General features: G+C 47.6%; 1 protein-coding gene across 1 annotated transcript in view; it reads left to right on the top strand.

The window, feature by feature from the left end:
• Window positions 1–17,485, top strand: part of LOC146869138 (carbohydrate sulfotransferase 6-like) — a 64,613-nt gene extending 47,128 nt beyond the window's left edge. Inside the window, exon 2 of the mRNA XM_085634966.1 lies at window positions 15,713–17,485. Within this exon, the coding sequence (XP_085491092.1) occupies window positions 15,726–16,877 (1,152 nt within the window). The 5' untranslated portion in view covers window positions 15,713–15,725 and the 3' untranslated portion in view covers window positions 16,878–17,485. The remainder of the gene's footprint in view (window positions 1–15,712) is intronic.
• Window positions 17,486–19,838: the final 2,353 nt, after the last annotated feature.

Genomic DNA, 19,838 nt, shown 5'->3' with positions numbered 1-19,838 from the left:
CATGAGAGGACTTGGTTTACCAACCTTTGAAAAGTGGCAGGTGCATTCTTCAAACCAAAGGGCATTACAATAAATTGATAGTGCCCACCAGGGGTAGAAAATGCAGGTTTGGCTTTTGCAGATTCAGCTAACCTTATCTGCCAGTAGCCAGCTGTCAGATCAAATGTGCTTAGATATTTGGCTGAGGCCAATTTATCTATGAGCTCATCTGCTCTGGGAATGGGATGTGCATCAGTCCTAGTGACTGCATTGAGTCCTCTGTAGTCTATACAGAACATCATCTCTCTCTTGCCATCTTGGGTGTGAGGTTTGGATACCAGGACTACTCGGCTAGCCCAAGGGCTGTCTAAGGGCTCAATGACTCCCAACTCCAACATCTTTTGGACTTCAGTCCTTATGCAGTCCCTGACATGGTCAGGTTGCCTGTAGATCTTATTCTTCACAGGCAGACTGTCCCCAGTGTCCACTTCATAAGTGCACCAGGGGGTCTGACTTGGAGTCAGTGAAAATATATGCCTGAATGACTGGAGAACTTGTCTGCAGTCAGACTGTGCTGGGCAGTGAGGCTGCCTGCCAAGGCTACACCATCTACTGACCCATCATCAGGGTTGTGAGAGAGCAGGTCTGATAGAGAGGGTCACTCTCCTCCTCCTGTCCCTCATCTGTTGCCATGAGCAAGCCCATGTCAGCCCTGTCCACATATGGTTTCAGTCTGTTTACATGAAGTACCCTGTAGGGACTTCTGGGAGTGCCAAGGTCCACCAAGTAGGTGACCTCTCCCTTCTTTTCCAATATGGTATGGGGTCCACTCCATTTGTCTTGGAGGGCTGTTGGGGCCACTGGCTCCAACACCCATACCTTCTGCCCTGGCTGGTACACCACCAGTACAGCCTTTTGGTCATGCCAGGCTTTTTGCAATTACTGACATGCCTCAAGGTTTTTTGTCGCCTTCTTCATATACTCAGCCGTCCGGGAGCGGAGACCAAGTACATAGTCCACAATATCCTGTTTAGGGGGTTTGAGAGGTAACTCCCATCCCTCCTTCACTAGACAAAGTGGCCCTCTGACAGGGTGACCAAACAAAAGTTCAAAAGGGCTGTAACCAACCCCCTTCTGTGGCACCTCCCTGTATGCAAAGAGAAGGCAGGGCAGAAGAACATCCCATTTTCGCCTAAGCTTTTCTGGGAGCCCTTTGATCATACCCTTTAGGGTCTTGTTGAATCTCTCAACAAGCCCATTGCATTGAGGATAAGGGGGGGTGAACCTGTAGTTAACACCACACTCCTTCCACATTGCCTTGAGGTAGCTACTCGTAAAGTGTGTAACTCGATCAGACAAAACCTCCTTAGGGAAACCCACCCTGGAAAAGATTCCCAGGAGGGCCCTTGCCACCACAGGTGCTATGATGGTCCTAAGGGGAATAGCTTCTGGGTATCTGGTGGCATGATCCACTACCACCAGAATAAACCTGTGCCCAGATGCTGTTGGTGGGTCAAGGGGAATCCCTACCCGTTCAAAGGGAACCCCTACCACAGGTAGTGGTATCAGGGGGGCCTTTGTGGACTTACCTGCCTTGCCACTGGCCTGGCAGGTAATGCAAGAGCTACAAAAGCTCTTACATTCCTCACTCCTCTGAGGCCAATGAAAATGAGGGACAAGTCTGTTCCAAGTCTTATTTTGGCCTAGGTGTCCTGCTAAGGGAATATCATGGGCTAGTGTGAGCAGGAAATCCCTAAACTTCTGAGGTATGACCAACCTCCTGGCTGCACCAGGCTTGGGGTCTCGACCCTCAGAGTAAAGGAGTCTATCATCCCAATATATTTTCTGGGTTCCACCACCATTCCCAGCTGCCTCAGCAGCAGCCTGCTGTCTGAGGGGTTCCAGAGTGGGGTAGCTCTGCTACTCCAGGCTCAAGTCTGCCCTAGAAGGTCCCCCTGTCCCCAAGAACTCAACCTGATCAGGTTCCAGTTCATCTGGGGCAGTTCCTTCTTCAGGTGTCAGATCCTCTTCTGCTATAAGAGTCTCTTCAGACTGATCCTGGGGGGAAGGCACTGCCTTACCCCTGCTACTCCTCCTCTTGGAAGGTCCTTGGTCCATTTTCCAGGATCCAAGGCCTGTTCAGTTTCTGTCAGCTTAGCTTTTGACCTTGTCAGGGCAAACACTTCTGCAGGGATACCCAGCATTGCTGCATGAGTAGTCAGCTCCACCTCAGCCCATGCTGAGGTCTCCAAATTATTCCCTAGCAAACATTCTACTGGTAGGTCTGCACTTACCACAACCTTCTTTAGGCCAGTTACCCTCCCCAAGAGAAGTTAACAACTGCCAGAGCATGGTTAGTACTGACATTGCTCGCATTGGTCACCTGGTAAGTTTCTCCAAGTATGATTTGGCTAGGATCCACAAGGTCCTTAGTCACCATGGTGACACTAGCCCCTGTGTCCCTGTATGCTAGAGACTCCCTTCCATTTATCCTAGGCTGTTGCTTGTATTTGTCCAGACCACTGGGACTCACAAATAGGGACAGGTCCCCATCACAAACCAATACAGCCTGAGTAGGCATTCTGACAAGGCCAGATTCCTCTCCAGATCCCAGGGTCAACCCTACTATGCCCTTGTTCTGTGTACCACCACCTATAGCTGGACTAGGGAGAACAGATGCCTTAGGGGCAGGTGTAGTGGTACTTGTGGAGTCTTTGGCCTTGTTACAATCTGAAGTCCAATGGGTTTTCTGTTTACAGACTTTACATCATGGCTTCCATGGCTGCTTAGCTTTCTTGTTTTGGGAATTATCAGATGCTGATTTTTGGGGCCTGTTGAAGACTGCTGGTCTTTTCCCTTTTCCCCACCCTTCTCAGAGTTTTTGGCATCTTCCTTTTTAGTTGCACCCCCCCCCCCCCCCCCCAAGGGCTGGACCTTTTGCTTGATCCTGGTTCTGACACATTTGTCTGCCTTCTTTCCCAATTCTTGGGGAGAGGTCAGATCTGAGTCCACCAGGTGCTGATGCAATAGTTGATTCTGACAGTTATTAAGGAACTGCTCCCTCATGATGAGATTGTACAATCCTTGATAATCATTTACTTAACTGCCCTTTAACCAACCCTCCAGAGCCTTGGTAGCACAATCTACAAAGTCTACCCAATCTTGATTCTGTGCTTTCTGGGTGTCTCTGAACTTTAACCTGTATTGATCAGTGGTTAGACCAAACCCATCTATCGAAGCATTTTTCAAGATATAATAATGATCTGCATCCTCTTCCCTAACAGAGAGGAGCTTGTCTCTACCTTTGTCTGCAAAGGAGAGCCATAAGATTGCTGCCCGCTGATCTACTGGGACCCTTTGAACTTTACAGGCCCTTTCAAGTGCAGTGATCCACTTATGGATGTCATCCCCTGTCTGATAGGGGGGCACAATCTTATGCAGGTTCCTATGGTCAGGAGCTTTCTCTCTAACTCTAGGGGTATTATTACTGCCACCAGGGGTCTCTAGACCCCACTTTCTTGAGGCGTTCTGAAGCTCCAGGGACTCCCTGTCTAATGCGAACTGTTCTCTTCTGAGCTGAAGCTTGGCTTGCTCAAACTGGATCAGTCTGCTTTTCCTCTCTTGGGAGGACTCTCTTCTCTGAGAAGAGGCAGAGGTCCTTGTGGATCTCTCAGAATGGTTAGATTCAACTGAGGGGGATCTATCCCTTCTTTTTGGATCCACCACTCTCCCATTAGGGATGGAGGGAGTGTCTCGTGGGCCATCACCTCCATGTTAGAGTTGTCTGGTTCATCCAGGTCAAGTTCATTATCCTCTTCCTGGTCCTCATCAGAGTCCACCACCTGGGTGTCCTCTTCTGTGGGATGCCCACCCAACCTGTCTACCCCATCAGACACTAAAGTCTGCTTGAAGTCTGCAATGAGCAGAATTTCTCTGAGACGTTGAGTGTTGGCACCTTTGGTTGTCTTCAAATGTCTAGCAGTGCACATCTCCCTAAGCTCAGCAAAAGTGAGATTGTCATACCTGTCGACTGGGACCTTTGGGGTCCTTCCAGGGCCTTATGGGCTCCTGATCCTGAAGACATTTCTAGTGTAGTGGATTGTTGTATCTACCTACACTAGGTGTGGCCTACTGAACCCTTTCTTGAGTTGTAGTCAAGGTGTGCTAAGCCCTCTACACACAACTCCAAGTTCAGACGAACTTATTGTATTCTAAGTTTAATTTATATGTACCTTTAATACCAAAGTGACTTTCACTTTAGAAATTCAATTTGTTATCTGGTAAAACAATGGCAAGCTTGAATCCCATCGCTGCCTGGCATATGCTGTCCACTAGTTATAGGGGACACCTTGCACCAGTCCAATTCGACTCTTATGGTGATAGGTTAAAATACAACCTTTAAAGAAAGCTATCCTAGTGGTAGCTGTGGAGAGCAGCCTTCAGGCGAAGTCTTGAAGGAGTGTTAAGCTTATTGTTTTACCATAGAGAACCTCTTGAATGACCAAATGAAAGAGTAGTCCACACAGGTGTGTATATATATAAAATATATGTATTTATTCTAAGAATAATCCCACTAGTCTCTTTATGAAACTGGAGGTAAAGATACAATTCAAACAAGCATTGATAGTTACAATAAATAGCACTGGAATCATAGGGCCCCGGGGGGGACCAAAACATATATTAAAAAAATGGTATAAGAACCACGACAATTCTACAGAGAGTGCCTAGGGCACTTAGAGTCGCTGGCCCCTTAAGAAACCACCCAAGGTAGTGAGGAAGGGGGCCCACGGGAGACGCGTGCAGTGGTATAAACTACTGTCGGGATCTCTATTAAACCCTATGGAGAATGTCGCGGTTGGAAATTGCAAGAATTAACACACTTCTAGCAGGAGTTCAAGTTCAGCAGCTTCGAGTTAAGCTCTTGGAAGGCCCACACCCACGACAGTACCGAGGTACCACTGTTACCTGCCCCAGGGACGCCGGGTGCATAGGTCGTTTTCGATGTCGGGTAGCGATCTCGTTTTCAATGGAAAAAGGTGAAGAACTGCTGCTGGCGTGATGCGTCGTCAATGTCGTGTAGATTGAAGATGTAGATCTTGAAGAGAAGGACCTGAAAGCAGAGGGGACAGAGTCTGGGTCACGGCACAGTGACCAGGGGGCTCAGCAGAAAGAGCCCTTCGATGTCGGGTGCTTCCAGGTGGAAGATGGGTAGCTTGGATCATCAGCCACGGGGTCCAGGAGGCTTCAAGGAAAGCCAGCTTCTGGAGGGCGACTGTTCCAAGAAGGATGAGGGTCGCTGCGGTGTTAGTGTCTGGATTGGATCCACTAAGCCTTGGCAACCGCAACCCACGCAAGAATCACAAAACAGCTACTGGTGCAGACCCACGAGGTCTGAGCAAGGTCTCCAGTGAGGAGACTGTAGAGCAGGCCTAGAACAACCAGGGGAGCCCTTAAAGTGAATATTGACCTCCGCTAGGGCCCACCTGGATTCCTACCTGGATGGCAGCAAACTGCCTCAAGTTAAACGCTGGAAAGACTGAGGTCATTCTCTTTGGTAACAATACCAATCTTTGGACGACAGATTGGTGGCCGACATCTATGGGCAGGCCTCCCATCCCAGTATCAAAGGCAAAAAATCTAGGGGTGCTCGTTGATGCCAAACTCTCGTATGAAGATCAGATCAGCAGGGTTGTATCCTCCTGCGCCTTTACTCTTAAGCTACTACGCAAAATCAGATCCCTCCTTCCAGAAGACTGTCTAAAAATCGCAGTAGCGGCATTGATCCTATCACGGCTGGATTATTGTAACAGCCTCTACATAAATAGTCAAACAAAACAGCTATCGAGACTTCAGACCGTGCAAAATGCTGCAGCCAGACTACTCACCGGTACACCCAGGTTCACATCAGTAAGGGCAGGGCTTAGATCCCTACACTGGTTACCGGTGGCAGCTCGAATCCAATTCAAAGCCTTATGTCTAGTCTTCAAAGCCCTCACTGGCATTGGCCCAGAATTCCTTAAACACTCCATACAATGGTATGTGCCATGGAGAACACTGAGATCTCTGACGTCCAAACGTGCTATTCTTCCCCGCTATCACAAACTCAGATGGGGTGGCAGAAGTTTCTGCCACTGTGCCGTTAAGGCCTGGAATAGCCTTCCTATTTATCTCAGGGATTCCCCTGGACTACTTCCATTCAGAAAGGGCCTGAAAACCTGGCTCTTTTCTTGAATTCTCGACCTTCTGCTTTCTTAGATAGGTAGCGCACAGCGCCAGGACACCCCAGGGTAACAGCGCGCTTTAGAAATCATGCTAACATAACATAACCAGTCGAGAGACAAGGGACCGCGGGAGGCAGCAATTTGGCGTGCGTAAAGATGCGCCCACGGGTTGCCGAAGCAGGCTAGGGTGTCGATCTTTGGCACAGATGATGCTGAGAGGGTGGCTCAATAATGGGCCAAAGCACAACTTCCCCACTGGTCGGGGTCGTGTGCAATGCAAGAGGTGGCCGGTGTCCTGGGGTATTGGGGATCTCGGCACCCACGGGGTCCACGGTGCTGAGCTTTGCTGTGCACACTCACTGGCCTCTGGGATGCTTGGAAACCCACCTCAAGGTAGGCAGAAGTCTTCGTTGTCCGTAGGAGCAGCAGAGCTCCAACCGGGTCACTTGCAGTGTTTCAGGTGCCTGCCAAGCAGGGGGGTAACTCCTTTACCCCAAGGGAGATTTCTTCATTCAGCTGTGCAGCAGCTCGTCGAAGGTTCAAGTCTGTGAAGTTCAAGATTAATCTGAGGCTCTGGGGACCCTGTATTTACCTTTATCCAGCGATTAGGGGAGTGTCTGAATCAGAGCCCACCAATGAGAGTTCAGGCGGGAAAGGGTGGCTACACCCTCTCCCCTTTGTGTGTTTTCCCGCCTGGCAGGGGACAGGATGCCCCTGAACCGGTTTGAGGTGGTGTATGCAGAAGTAGGCACTGGAGAAGCCTACGTGCAAGTCTGAAAGACATCCTATGGTGCACCCACCCAGTTCCAATCCACATAGTCTGTCTGGGGAGGTGGGGACACCTCCTTGCAACAAGATCCCTATTGTCTAGCTGCCGTGACTGGAGTTCTGCCCAGCAACAGGCAGCCAGAGTCGTGTGGGTGGCGGGTAGCATCCATTTTGTACTACATGTGCACTTTTAAATTGGGGTCTAAAATCTGCCGCTTTTACCATATCACCCCTCTAGCAGGGGGGAATCATGCCCTCATTCCCATGACTGGATTTGGGGTATGATTCCTACATGTTTGACACCAAACATGACATGGTTCGGTGCAGCCACTCTCAAGTTATCACGCTATCGCGATTACTTATAATGCGGTTAAGAGTATATGGTATGGCTGCACTACAAACAACCCAGCAATAGTTTTACGAAGGTTGCAGAGGGGCCCTACTCAGGTAGGGGTTCACCCTCACACATATCTCGGCACCCTGCCTTGTAGGATTAGCAAGGCCCGTCTTAGGGGTGACCTATGAGGATATATGTGTTGTATTAAGTGGGATACAGGATACCTATATCCCTGTAAGGGGTGCAAGCACCACCTTACCCAGACTACAGTAGTAGTCTGGTGGTGTCAGTTTGTATGGCTGTCCCAGGGGTGGCACAATAAGTGCTGCAGCCCCTGGTAGGCCTCTGAGGGACCCATGCCCTGGGTACCTAGGGTACCATCTACAAGGGGCTGATAGGGTGTCCTCAGTATCCAATTGGTATGTACCTAGGGTACTCACATCAGTTTAGAGAGGAAGCAGATAGGCTGGGGTCCTGGCTAGCAGGCCACAGCCTGGCTAGAGTCAGAAAACAGTCAAAACATCAGCAAAAAGTTGGGGGCAACTATGCAGTCGATGCCACTCTCCTGCAATGGGTAAGTGACAAATGTGTCAAAGCGATCTATCACGTTATCGCTATGACTAAAAAACCTGATGAAAGTCCACCGATCTTCCATGGACTGAAACATGTCGACCATTGAAATCATCATCATATAGGTGCGGTGGACGAGTCACACATCCACCAGAGCACCGCCCACTATTTTCAGTCTTACTCCATCCTGACGAATAAAACAAGAGTACAGGATAGGAGGCATTTTAAATTTATCATTTTATTCCGCTAACACTATCGAAATCACGACCGTCAAAGAACCAGATGGTCTCCCTCCAGGTGGAGGAAGGTTGACTGCCTGGAGAACGGGAAACTCAGGCGGAAAAGGACCCAATGATAAAACCAATCACCTGACCTTCTCAAGCAGAGAACCAAGCTGTACCGCTGCCCTTGGGTTAGAGTGTATGAGGGCCTTTGTACAACACATATAGACCCTCGTTATTGCAAGATACGTGGTTCATTCTCTTTTGATTATAAACTATTAAGAATGGAAGCAGAATGAATCCCTGCTTCTTCCTCCCTTCTCTTGATTTTTTGGGAGGAGTGAAACCGCCCCAAAAAACTGAATAAAAATTAAAAAGGTACAGCACTAGGCCGCCAAGAGGCCAAAAAGAAAAGTGGTATGAATTTGAGAAATTAAGTTGATTTGCTAAACAATTTATAGTTCATGTTATTTTGAAAAGAGCTACAATAGAAATAGAAAAACTCTTGCCACGTTGTTGTGATGGACGGCGTGTACATGGATGGCAAGCGTTATGAAACATCATAGTCTGTACATGTCATCAAAGTTGTCAATGTGAAATAAATGATAAATCACTTGTGTGCTTTACTGAATACACATCAAAGCAGTGCAGCTGGCCTCCAAGCTTTATTTGTACTGGGTGCATGTATGATTGAGCCCAGTTCCTTAATCCATTGTAGCTCCTTGCATGTCAACAGATTCAGTTTATTTATATTATCCCCTTGTATTTACAATGCAATGTGTTTATTATAATAACCAGATTGTACAGTGAATTCATGCACCTGTATGCTCCCTAAGGATTTGCTATCCATATATGTTCAGCCAAAGACGTGTGGGCTTATATTTCCTCTGAGGGGACCGTTGTTTCTTGTTGTTGCTGACTTGCACACGTTCCCAGGAACATAGGGCGGGCACATAACATTTTGCACAGATATGCAAAGTTCCATCTAAAATCTGTAGTACATATAACCCTGTCCCAGTCTTGCCTAAAGTAACTGCAGACCAAGCCGGGCACCGATAGGTTGCCAAGTTCTGCTGACTCGGCACAATTGGCTGCCTTGCACCGAAGCAGTTCTCCGTACTTTGCGTGTGCAAAGAGTGCTTTTCGTTCCAATCTATTACTGTCCCTACGATTTTTCTTTTATGGCGTCTGTTTTTACTGTAATGATTTTAATTAATCGATCAGTTAATAAAATTCTATCGGTGATTATCACATTCCAATTACCCTGCCTCTGGATTTGTCAGAGGGGGTACCCAACACCAACACTGTTTCCTACTATATCAATCTGTGAAACACCATTTAGCATAATAGCTGCCTACAGGCTTTAGCAAAGCGCAATAACCGTCCAGCCTGAAAGCTCTGCTGCCTCTAAGGCAAGCGTTTTTGTTACTTTTTAGAGTCGGTAGAGCAGACCTTTGGCATTGCGCATGGCCGTTCCCAATTAACCACCAGACCCATGGCTTTGGTTTGTCGCTGTAACCAGTTCAGACTTGTACTGTATTGAAAAGAGGTTTTACCACAAGGCAGCCATAATGTATGCCGCATTAAAACAGCAAATATATACAAAATTACAGTTGTCAAAACAATATACAGCTCCTACACAGAGGGCCTAGCAAGGGCTGCCTTCTACGCCAGGATTTGATGTTGGGGTACGAAATACCAGACCTCTTATTTACAAATGTAATCTATGACAATCCATGCAACAAAATAACAGGCTACAGGGAGGCTAGAAAGGATAACCACAGTCGAAATATTCTACCAACAAGGCTTTGACAGAGTGAGCAAAACCAAACCCTGGGCCTGCCATGGCAACCACCAATAGCACATTTCACTGACAATCAAACCTCAAAGGCCTATTGGCTTTAACAACTGATTATCACAGTGAATAAGCAATACATACTTCCTTTGTCATCACTTTTTAGGTCTCGCCTGGCGAAAGCAGCGCATGCGTTGCACTAGCCAGGAAGGAGCACCTTTTGGAATCAATTCTGCGAGGGCTCTCATGCACGCGTCTGCAATGGATAAAGATGGCTGCTCTCGCCATTTGTCCATTGCAAACAGCATGCGCGTGTCCGTGTGACTGTGGACAGTCTCACGCCATTTTGTTGCCATAGCAACAAAATGCCACTTTGCGGGTTTTTTTTTATTGTCAGTCCCCCCGGGGTACAAGCAGGCATCCACTTCTGGTTTTTGCTGCGATCAGCTGTCCTGACAGAAGTGGATGCCTGCTTGTGCCCCGGGGGAACTGCAGGAAAGCTGTTAGCATTTGCAATGCAATAGGTCTCGCATTAATGACATTGCAAATGACAATGCCTTTTATTTATGTTTTGAAAACAAGAATAAAAGACATTGCCATTTGCAATGTCAATAGCTCAAACTTGCGTAAATGCGAGACCTATTGCATTGCAAATGCTTGTTCTAATAAGCAGGCTATGCCATCAGGCATAACATGTCTCAACCAATCAGAAGGCGACCCTTTATCACTGGCTTATCATAATGAGCCACGTAGGCTTACTGTATAGAGAATAAGCTTTCCAACAAGGTAACTATCAGGCATAAACTTACAACATCTATAGTGCATTGTGGATGCAAGATGTCTGGCGTTATGTTTGCCATAGCCCGTCAAGGTTGTATGCCGAATACATTTAAGGCGGTGTGCCCTTACTGCTGCTTATGTGAGGTCATGCGTCATTGCAGGTACATTTAAGGCGGTGTGCCCTTGCTGCTGCTTATGTGAGGTCATGCATCATTGCAGGTACATTTAGGGCGGTGTGCCCTTACTGCTGCTTATGTGAGGTCATGCCTCATTGCAGGTACATTTACGACGGTGTGCCCTTACTGCTGCTTATGTGAGGTCATGCGTCATTGCAGGTACATTTAAGACGGTGTGCCCTTACTGCTGCTTATGTGAGGTCATGCGTCATTGCAGGTACATTTAAGGCGGTGTGCCCTTACTGCTGCTTATGTGAGGTCATGCATCATTGCAGGTACATTTTAGGCGGTGTGCCCTTACTGCTGCTTATGTGAGGTAATGCGTCATTGCAGGTACATTTAAGGCGGTGTGCCCTTGCTGCTGCTTATGTGAGGTCATGCATCATTGTAGGTACATTTAAGGCGGTGTGCCCCTTACTGCTGCTTATGTGATGTCATGCATCATTGCAGGTACATTTAAGGCGGTGTGCCCTTACTGCTGCTTATGTGAGGTCATGCGTCATTGCAGGTACATTTAAGGCGGTGTGCCCTTACTGCTGCTTATGTGATGTCATGCGTCATTGCAGGTACATTTAAGGCGGTGTGCCCTTACTGCTGCTTATGTGAGGTCATGCGTCATTGCAGGTACATTTAAGGCGGTGTGCCCTTACTGATGCTTACGTGATGTCATGCATCATTGCAGGTACATTTAAGACTTTGTGCCCCTTACTGCTGCTTATGTGAGGTCATGCATCATTGCAGGTACATTTAAGGCGGTGTGCCCTTACTGCTGCTTATGTGATGTCATGCGTCATTGCAGGTACATTTAAGGCGGTGTGCCCTTACTGCTGCTTATGTGAGGTCATGCATCATTGTAGGTACATTGAAGGCGGTGTGCCCCTTACTGCTGCTTATGTGAGGTCATGCGTCATTGTAGGTACATTTAAGGCCGTGTGCCCTTACTGCTGCTTATGTGATGTCATGCATAATTGTAGGTACATTTAAGACGGTGTGCCCTTACTGCTGCTTATGTGAGGTCATGCGTCATTGCAGGTACATTTAAGGCGGTGTGCCCTTACTGCTGCTTATGTGAGGTCATGCATCATTGCAGGTACATTTAAGGCGGTGTGCCCCTTACTGCTGCTTATGTGATGTCATGCATCATTGCAGGTACATTTAAGGCGGTCTGCCCCTTACTGCTGCTTATGTGAGGTCATGCATCATTGCAGGTACATTTAAGGCGGTGTGCCCTTACTGCTGCTTATGTGAGGTCATGCATAATTGTAGGTACATTTAAGACTTTGTGCCCCTTACTGCTGCTTATGTGAGGTCATGCATCATTGCAGGTACATTTAAGGCGGTGTGCCCTTACTGCTGCTTATGTGATGTCATGCATAATTGTAGGTACATTTAAGACGGTGTGCCCTTACTGCTGCTTATGTGAGGTCATGCATCATTGTAGGTACATTTAAGGCGGTGTGCCCTTGCTGCTTATGTGAGGTCATGCATCATTGCAGGTACATTTAAGGCGGTGTGCCCTTACTGCTGCTTATGTGATGTCATGCATCATTGCAGGTACATTTAAGGCGGTGTGCCCTTACTGCTGCTTATGTGATGTCATGCATCATTGCAGGTACATTTAAGGCGGTGTGCCCTTACTGCTGCTTATGTGAGGTCATGCATCATTGTAGGTACATTTAAGGCGGTGTGCCCTTGCTGCTTATGTGAGGTCATGCATCATTGCAGGTACATTTAAGGCGGTGTGCCCTTACTGCTGCTTATGTGATGTCATGCATCCTTGTAGGTACATTTAAGACTTTGTGCCCCTTACTGCTGCTTATGTGATGTCATGCGTCATTGCAGGTACATTTAAGGCGGTGTGCCCTTACTGCTGCTTATGTGAGGTCATGCGTCATTGCAGGTACATTTAAGGCGGTGTGCCCTTACTGCTGCTTATGTGAGGTCATGCGTCATTGCAGGTACATTTAAGGCGGTGTGCCCTTGCTGCTGCTTATGTGAGGTCATGCATCATTGCAGGTACATTTAAGGCGGTGTGCCCTTGCTGCTGCTTATGTGAGGTCATACATCATTGTAGGTACATTGAAGGCGGTGTGCCCCTTACTGCTGCTTATGTGAGGTCATGCATCCTTGTAGGTACATTTAAGACTTTGTGCCCCTTACTGCTGCTTATGTGAGGTCATGCGTCATTGCAGGTACATTTAAGGCGGTGTGCCCTTACTGCTGCTTATGTGATGTCATGCATCATTGCAGGTACATTTAAGGCGGTGTGCCCTTGCTGCTGCTTATGTGAGGTCATGCGTCATTGCAGGTACATTTAAGGCGGTGTGCCCTTACTGCTGCTTATGTGATGTCATGCATCATTGCAGGTACATTTAAGGCGGTGTGCCCTTACTGCTGCTCATGTGAGGTCATGCGTCATTGCAGGTACATTTAAGGCGGTGTGCCCTTACTGCTGCTTATGTGAGGTCATGCGTCATTGCAGGTACATTTAAGGCGGTGTGCCCTTACTGCTGCTTATGTGAGGTCATGCGTCATTGCAGGTACATTTAAGGCGGTGTGCCCTTGCTGCTGCTTATGTGAGGTCATGCATCATTGCAGGTACATTTAAGGCGGTGTGCCCTTGCTGCTGCTTATGTGAGGTCATGCATCATTGTAGGTACATTGAAGGCGGTGTGCCCTTACTGCTCCTTATGTGAGGTCATGCATCATTGTAGGTACATTTAAGGCGGTGTGCCCTTTCTGCTGCTTATGTGAGGTCATGCATCATTGCAGGTACATTTAAGGCGGTGTGCCCTTACTGCTGCTTATGTGAGGTCATGCGTCATTGTAGGTACATTTAAGGCGGTGTGCCCTTACTGCTGCTTATGTGAGGTCATGCATCATTGCAGGTACATTTAAGGCGGTGTGCCCTTACTGCTGCTTATGTGAGGTCATGCGTCATTGCAGGTACATTTAAGGCGGTGTGCCCTTGCTGCTGCTTATGTGAGGTCATGCGTCATTGTAGGTACATTTAAGGCGGTGTGCCCTTACTGCTGCTTATGTGAGGTCATGCATCATTGCAGGTACATTTAAGGCCGTGTGCCCTTACTGCTGCTTATGTGAGGTCATGCGTCATTGCAGGTACATTTAAGGCGGTGTGCCCTTGCTGCTGCTTATGTGAGGTCATGCATTATTGCAGGCACATTTAAGGCGGTGTGCCCTTACTGCTGCTTATGGGATGTCATGCATCATTGCAGGTACATTTAAGGCGGTGTACCCTTACTGCTGCTTATGTGAGGTCATGCGTCATTGCAGGTACATTTAAGGCGGTGTGCCCTTACTGCTGCTTATGGGATGTCATGCATCATTGCAGGTACATTTAAGGCGGTGTGCCCTTACTGCTGCTTATGTGAGGTCATGCATCATTGTAGGTACATTTAAGGCGGTGTGCCCTTGCTGCTTATGTGAGGTCATGCATCATTGCAGGTACATTTAAGGCGGTGTGCCCTTGCTGCTGCTTATGTGAGGTCATGCATCATTGCAGGTACATTTAAGGCGGTGTGCCCTTACTGCTGCTTATGTGAGGTCATGCGTCATTGCAGGTACATTTAAGGCGGTGTGCCCTTACTGCTGCTTATGTGAGGTCATGCATCATTGTAGGTACATTTAAGGCGGTGTGCCCTTGCTGCTTATGTGAGGTCATGCGTCATTGTAGGTACATTTAAGGCGGTGTGCCCTTACTGCTGCTTATGTGAGGTCATGCATCATTGCAGGTACATTTAAGGCGGTGTGCCCTTACTGCTGCTTATGTGATGTCATGCATCATTGCAGGTACATTTAAGGCGGTGTGCCCTTACTGCTGCTTATGTGAGGTCATGCATCATTGCAGGTACATTTAAGGCGGTGTGCCCCTTACTGCTGCTTATGTGATGTCATGCACCATTGCAGGTACATTTAAGGCGGTGTGCCCTTACTGCTGCTTATGTGAGGTCATGCGTCATTGCAGGTACATTTAAGGCGGTGTGCCCTTACTGCTGCTTATGTGATGTCATGCATCATTGCAGGTACATTTAAGGCGGTGTGCCCTTACTGCTGCTTATGTGAGGTCATGCATCATTGCAGGTACATTTAAGGCGGTGTGCCCTTACTGCTGCTTATGTGATGTCATGCACCATTGCAGGTACATTTAAGGCGGTGTGCCCTTACTGCTGCTTATGTGAGGTCATGCATCATTGCAGGTACATTTAAGGCGGTGTGCCCTTACTGCTGCTTATGTGATGTCATGCATCATTGCAGGTACATTTAAGGCGGTGTGCCCCTTACTGCTGCTTATGTGATGTCATGCACCATTGCAGGTACATTTAAGGCGGTGTGCCCTTACTGCTGCTTATGTGAGGTCATGCATCATTGCAGGTACATTTACGACGGTGTGCCCCTTACTGCTGCTTATGTGATGTCATGCATCATTGTAGGTACATTTAAGGCGGTGTGCCCTTACTGCTGCTTATGTGATGTCATGCATCATTGCAGGTACATTTAAGGCGGTGTGCCCCTTACTGCTGCCTATGTGAGGTCATGCATCATTGAAGGTACATTTAAGGCGGTGTGTCCTTGCTGCTGCTTATGTGAGGTCATGCATCATTGTAGGTACATTTAAGGCGGTGTGCCCTTACTGATGCTTACGTGATGTCATGCGTTATTGCAGGTACATTTAAGGCGGTGTGCCCTTACTGCTGCTTATGGGATGTCATGCATCATTGCAGGTACACAGCAAGGGATGATATTGAAACCCCTTTGGGTGATGCACTCCTGCAAGTAGAAACTGTGTTAAACTCTCTTATTAAATAACTTTGTACCCTGACCTTTTTGTACTCTGTTCCTCACAGGTGTTGGGAAGAGATGATTGGACGATGCTTCGCGTGCAAACTCTACATACTGGTTCTGGCTGTTGTTCTCCTCTTCAGCCTGTATTCGAGCTGGCAGGTACACCAGCTCCCGATGTCCGTCCTCCGGGACACGCCGACTGCACCAGCAAGGACACACCTCCTCATCATCTCCACCTGGAGGTCGGGTTCCTCCTTCCTGGGACAGCTCTTCAACCATAATCCTGATGTCTTCTACATGCTCGAGCCCACTCGAGCCGTGTGGTTCAGCATGGCCAACCGGAGCCCGTATGACCTTCACACCCCTATCCGAGAGCTAATCGGGTCTATCTTTCGGTGTCACATGGCGGCGTTCCTGCCATACATGCCAAAGGGACAGTTTTTCTCCGAGATCTTTGGCTGGCACGAGAGCCGAGCCCTGTGCTCACACTCCACCTGTAGCAGTATGCCACCTTCTGATGTGATTGACCGGCCAGAGTGCAACCGCACCTGCCGCCAAGTCCCTTTTGAGAAGATGGAGGAGGCCTGCAAAGCCCACAGCCACGTGGTGGTGAAAGAAGTACGCTTCTTCGATCTGGAGGCGCTGTATCCACTTTTGACAGACCCACATCTAAACCTGAAGATCATCCACCTGGTGCGCGATCCCAGGGCCATCGTCTCGTCACGAGAAAGCTTCCTTCAGCTGGAGGTGGACGATGCCATCATTAGCAACGCACAGAACGTCGCTGCCGACATCAGTGTGGTGATGCAGGAGATATGTGGGGCTCAAATGCGAATATACCAGACTGCCCTACAGGATCCACCACCGTTCCTCAAGGACCGCTATCTCATGATACGCTACGAGGACATGGTCAAAGACCCACTGGGACATCTGAAGACCTGGTATGATTACATAGGGCTCAGCCTTTCTCCTACCATGGAATCCTGGATCTACAACATCACCCATGGGTCTGGCCCCAAAGACAAGGGCTTCATGCCCTTCACAGGGGACTCGCTGGAGATTGCCCAGCACTGGAGGGACAGACTCTCGTTCGAGAAGGTGCGGCTGATCCAAGATGTCTGCAAGAAAGAGATGGCTATGTTTGGGTATCGCCCAGTGAAATCTAAAGCTGAGCAGAAGGACCTGTCATTGGACCTTGTTTTATCTTCCAAGACTAATGCACTGTGATACCTTTAATCTGTCGCAGACACTTTGTTTGCTTCTCAGGTGCTTTATTGTGTAATGTGGTTCTATAAGCTAGGCTGGGACTGTGCAGGAGCCCCTATCCCAGTGCTCACAGCCGTGTGTGCCTCTTTGCGTTCAGGGATTAGCAAACAAAATGGCCGCGCCCTCTAGACCCAAACAAAACCACATTGTAGAAAGCATTGTGTATTCTTTATCTAAACATATAGGAGCGCACAGAGGGAGGGGGGGGGCTAACCTGGAGGCAAATCATGCAATGTTACCACCGGTCTGTGGATCCCACTGACGCTCGGCCTTACTTTCATTGACCTCGGCCTCCCTTATAGGGACACCGTGTTTACCAAGAATATTTGGGGGGGTGCAAGCAGGATAGCCCTTCACGGTAGTCCACCATATGTGCTCCGCAATATGGCCAGTAATCATGGAAAATTGATCTACGTTTATTTATTGTCACAATATTTATTTGTAAGTTATTTTTCTGTAAAGTTTGCGTGTTTTCAGAAAACTCCACTTGGGTTTGCAGCGAGGGATTCCCGCACAGATCTTCATTGTTTTGCTTGGATGCTTTCTATTAAAGTGTCATTTTACTAGTACTGGAATCAATGTGAAGTTTATTATAACAATTCAGGAAGTTGCACCCATGCCCTTTCACCATGTTGGAAGATAATGTTGCAACCTCTCTTTTGTTTCAGTTTCATGTTTAACTCAAAAGATGCAAATGAGGATACTGAGAACATTGCAGCGAAGAGTAAACTCTTGTATGGGAATTGAGTGCAAGTGGATTGATTGTTCTGAGCAAGAATATCAAGAGGGGTGAGGAAGGGTGCAAACAGGAGGGTAACATTTGTAAACATGTAAACAAATCTTTACAACAATTCACTAAAATGGCGGGAGGAACTGGGGGAGAGGATGGGTCGAACTGTAGGCGTCGATCTCCTTTGCAGCAGGCTTCAAGGAATCTATCAAGGAAGGGCTAAGGGGATGAGTACGGATGTATGTCATTACATCGCATACCAATACCACACGTGCCATTACAACGCGGGTATTACTACGCGATGTCAATGACAACGACATGCCATTACATCGTAAAATGTTACCATGAGTATGCTTTTACCACGCATGCCATTACAACGCAAAGGCATGCGTGGTAAAGCTACACTCGTGGTTAAAGGTTGCAAGGTAAGGGACTCTACACTACCCCTGCACAACCCTCCCCGACCCCCAGTCCTCTCCCTTCAATTACACTACACTACCCTGCACGACCCCCCCACACTACCGTAAAACACTACACTACACAAACCCTACAACACTACCCTAAACCCTAAAATGCTACACTACACAAACACTACAACACTACCCTAAATCTTAAAACACTACAGTACACAAACAGTACAACACTACCCTAAACCCTAAAACACTACCCCCAGCACAACCCTACCTGATCAAGCTTATTTGTTGACATTTAGTGACGAAGGGACTGTGGCGCTGTGAACCTGAATGTTTCGCTCGACCAGTCAATTCATAAGGTAAGTTACACCGCTGTTCGAACCGCCTCAGACTGGCGTTCTTCCAAGTGGAGGCTTCAGGCTATCATCAAGCCAAGAATTGTAGTCTGCTGCTGTGTTAAAGGCTTGTTGGATTACTATCATCATTGCAGTGGGTGACTGAGGAGACTGAGTATTTATTAACAGGCTCTTTAGTTTTAGCAAGTAGCTTTTAGCATGCTGGTGATGGGTGATATGATATTGAGGAAAGCTAATTTACATATTTCTTGGGGAGAAGATTACACTGACATTGCTTTCTAGATATAGATCACATGTAGCCAGAGGAGGACACTGGCTCCCATTTGAGGGTACCATTTCCTGTTCCCTGTACGCAGGCATTAGTGAGAGATGATCTGTACCCAATTATTTGGCTCCACGGTACCCGTTCAGCAAGAGACGCTCATTTATAAGTCGTGTATGGCCACCATCCTGAAAAACCCATTCAGCACTCTATGGATGAATGGCCAACTGGAGCCTAGGCCTGTCTACTCTGCTCCTATAAACTAATTCCTTGTTGTTATAAAAAAGGTAGAACTACTTTCTATCCTCACTTTTTTAAAAATCCATCACACATCTTTAACCAGCAAATTATGCCACATGATCCTGTGTTCTTCGCGTATTGATCCTGTGTTCCAGCCAGAACAATGCAATATAAATGTCGGAGGACCAGAACGATGCTCGTTGACGCCTAAAAGGTTCACCGTGCATTTAAAGATTTGGTAAGTTCATCTTTTGAGGATTCTTCACCTCAATCCATATTATTTACCAAGCTTTGGGAATTCTGTTCAAGGTTCAATTCATCCCTTTGGAGAAGAAATGCAGAGAAAGCATCGATGTCCTGATTGAACGATGAGCTTGTGACAGCATTTTCCATCTCACTCTCTCCGACTGCTTAGTCTTTCTGGCTTTCTCCATCTACTATATTGCAGACTCATGAATGGGGAGAGGAGTTGGCCGAAGGTCTAGGGCGGTCGACCTCGGATCTGGGGAACTGGGTCCGAGTCTCAGCAATGACACTGAACATCCTGTGATTCTGGGCAAATCACTTAATCTCCCCGTGCCTAACAAAAAATAATGTGTCCTCATGTAACGCAACTGGTGCTATGTAAAGCGCTCGGATACCCGACACCTTCGGGTCAAGTTTGCGCTATATTAACCTCCTTTAAAAATATGTTGTTTTTTTTTAATGAATGTATTGTGCTTACCCTAAAGCTGGTCCATAAACACTTGACGTTACCAGGGTTATCTGCTAGAAGTACTCGGAGCACCAGCAATTGTGACAAATCGCCTCTAGTCTTGGAATTCTCTTACCCCTTTTCTCTGGTTCCACCAACTAGCGAATTAGCTAATACTCCAGGCAAGGAATTAAGAACATCAGGGGTTCTCAAGGGTTCTGACTTCC

This window comes from Triturus cristatus, chromosome 1_1, assembly GCF_964204655.1.
Source record: "Triturus cristatus chromosome 1_1, aTriCri1.1, whole genome shotgun sequence".
Lineage (NCBI taxonomy): Eukaryota > Metazoa > Chordata > Amphibia > Caudata > Salamandridae > Triturus > Triturus cristatus.
This window is presented reverse-complemented; position numbering and strand designations above follow the sequence as displayed.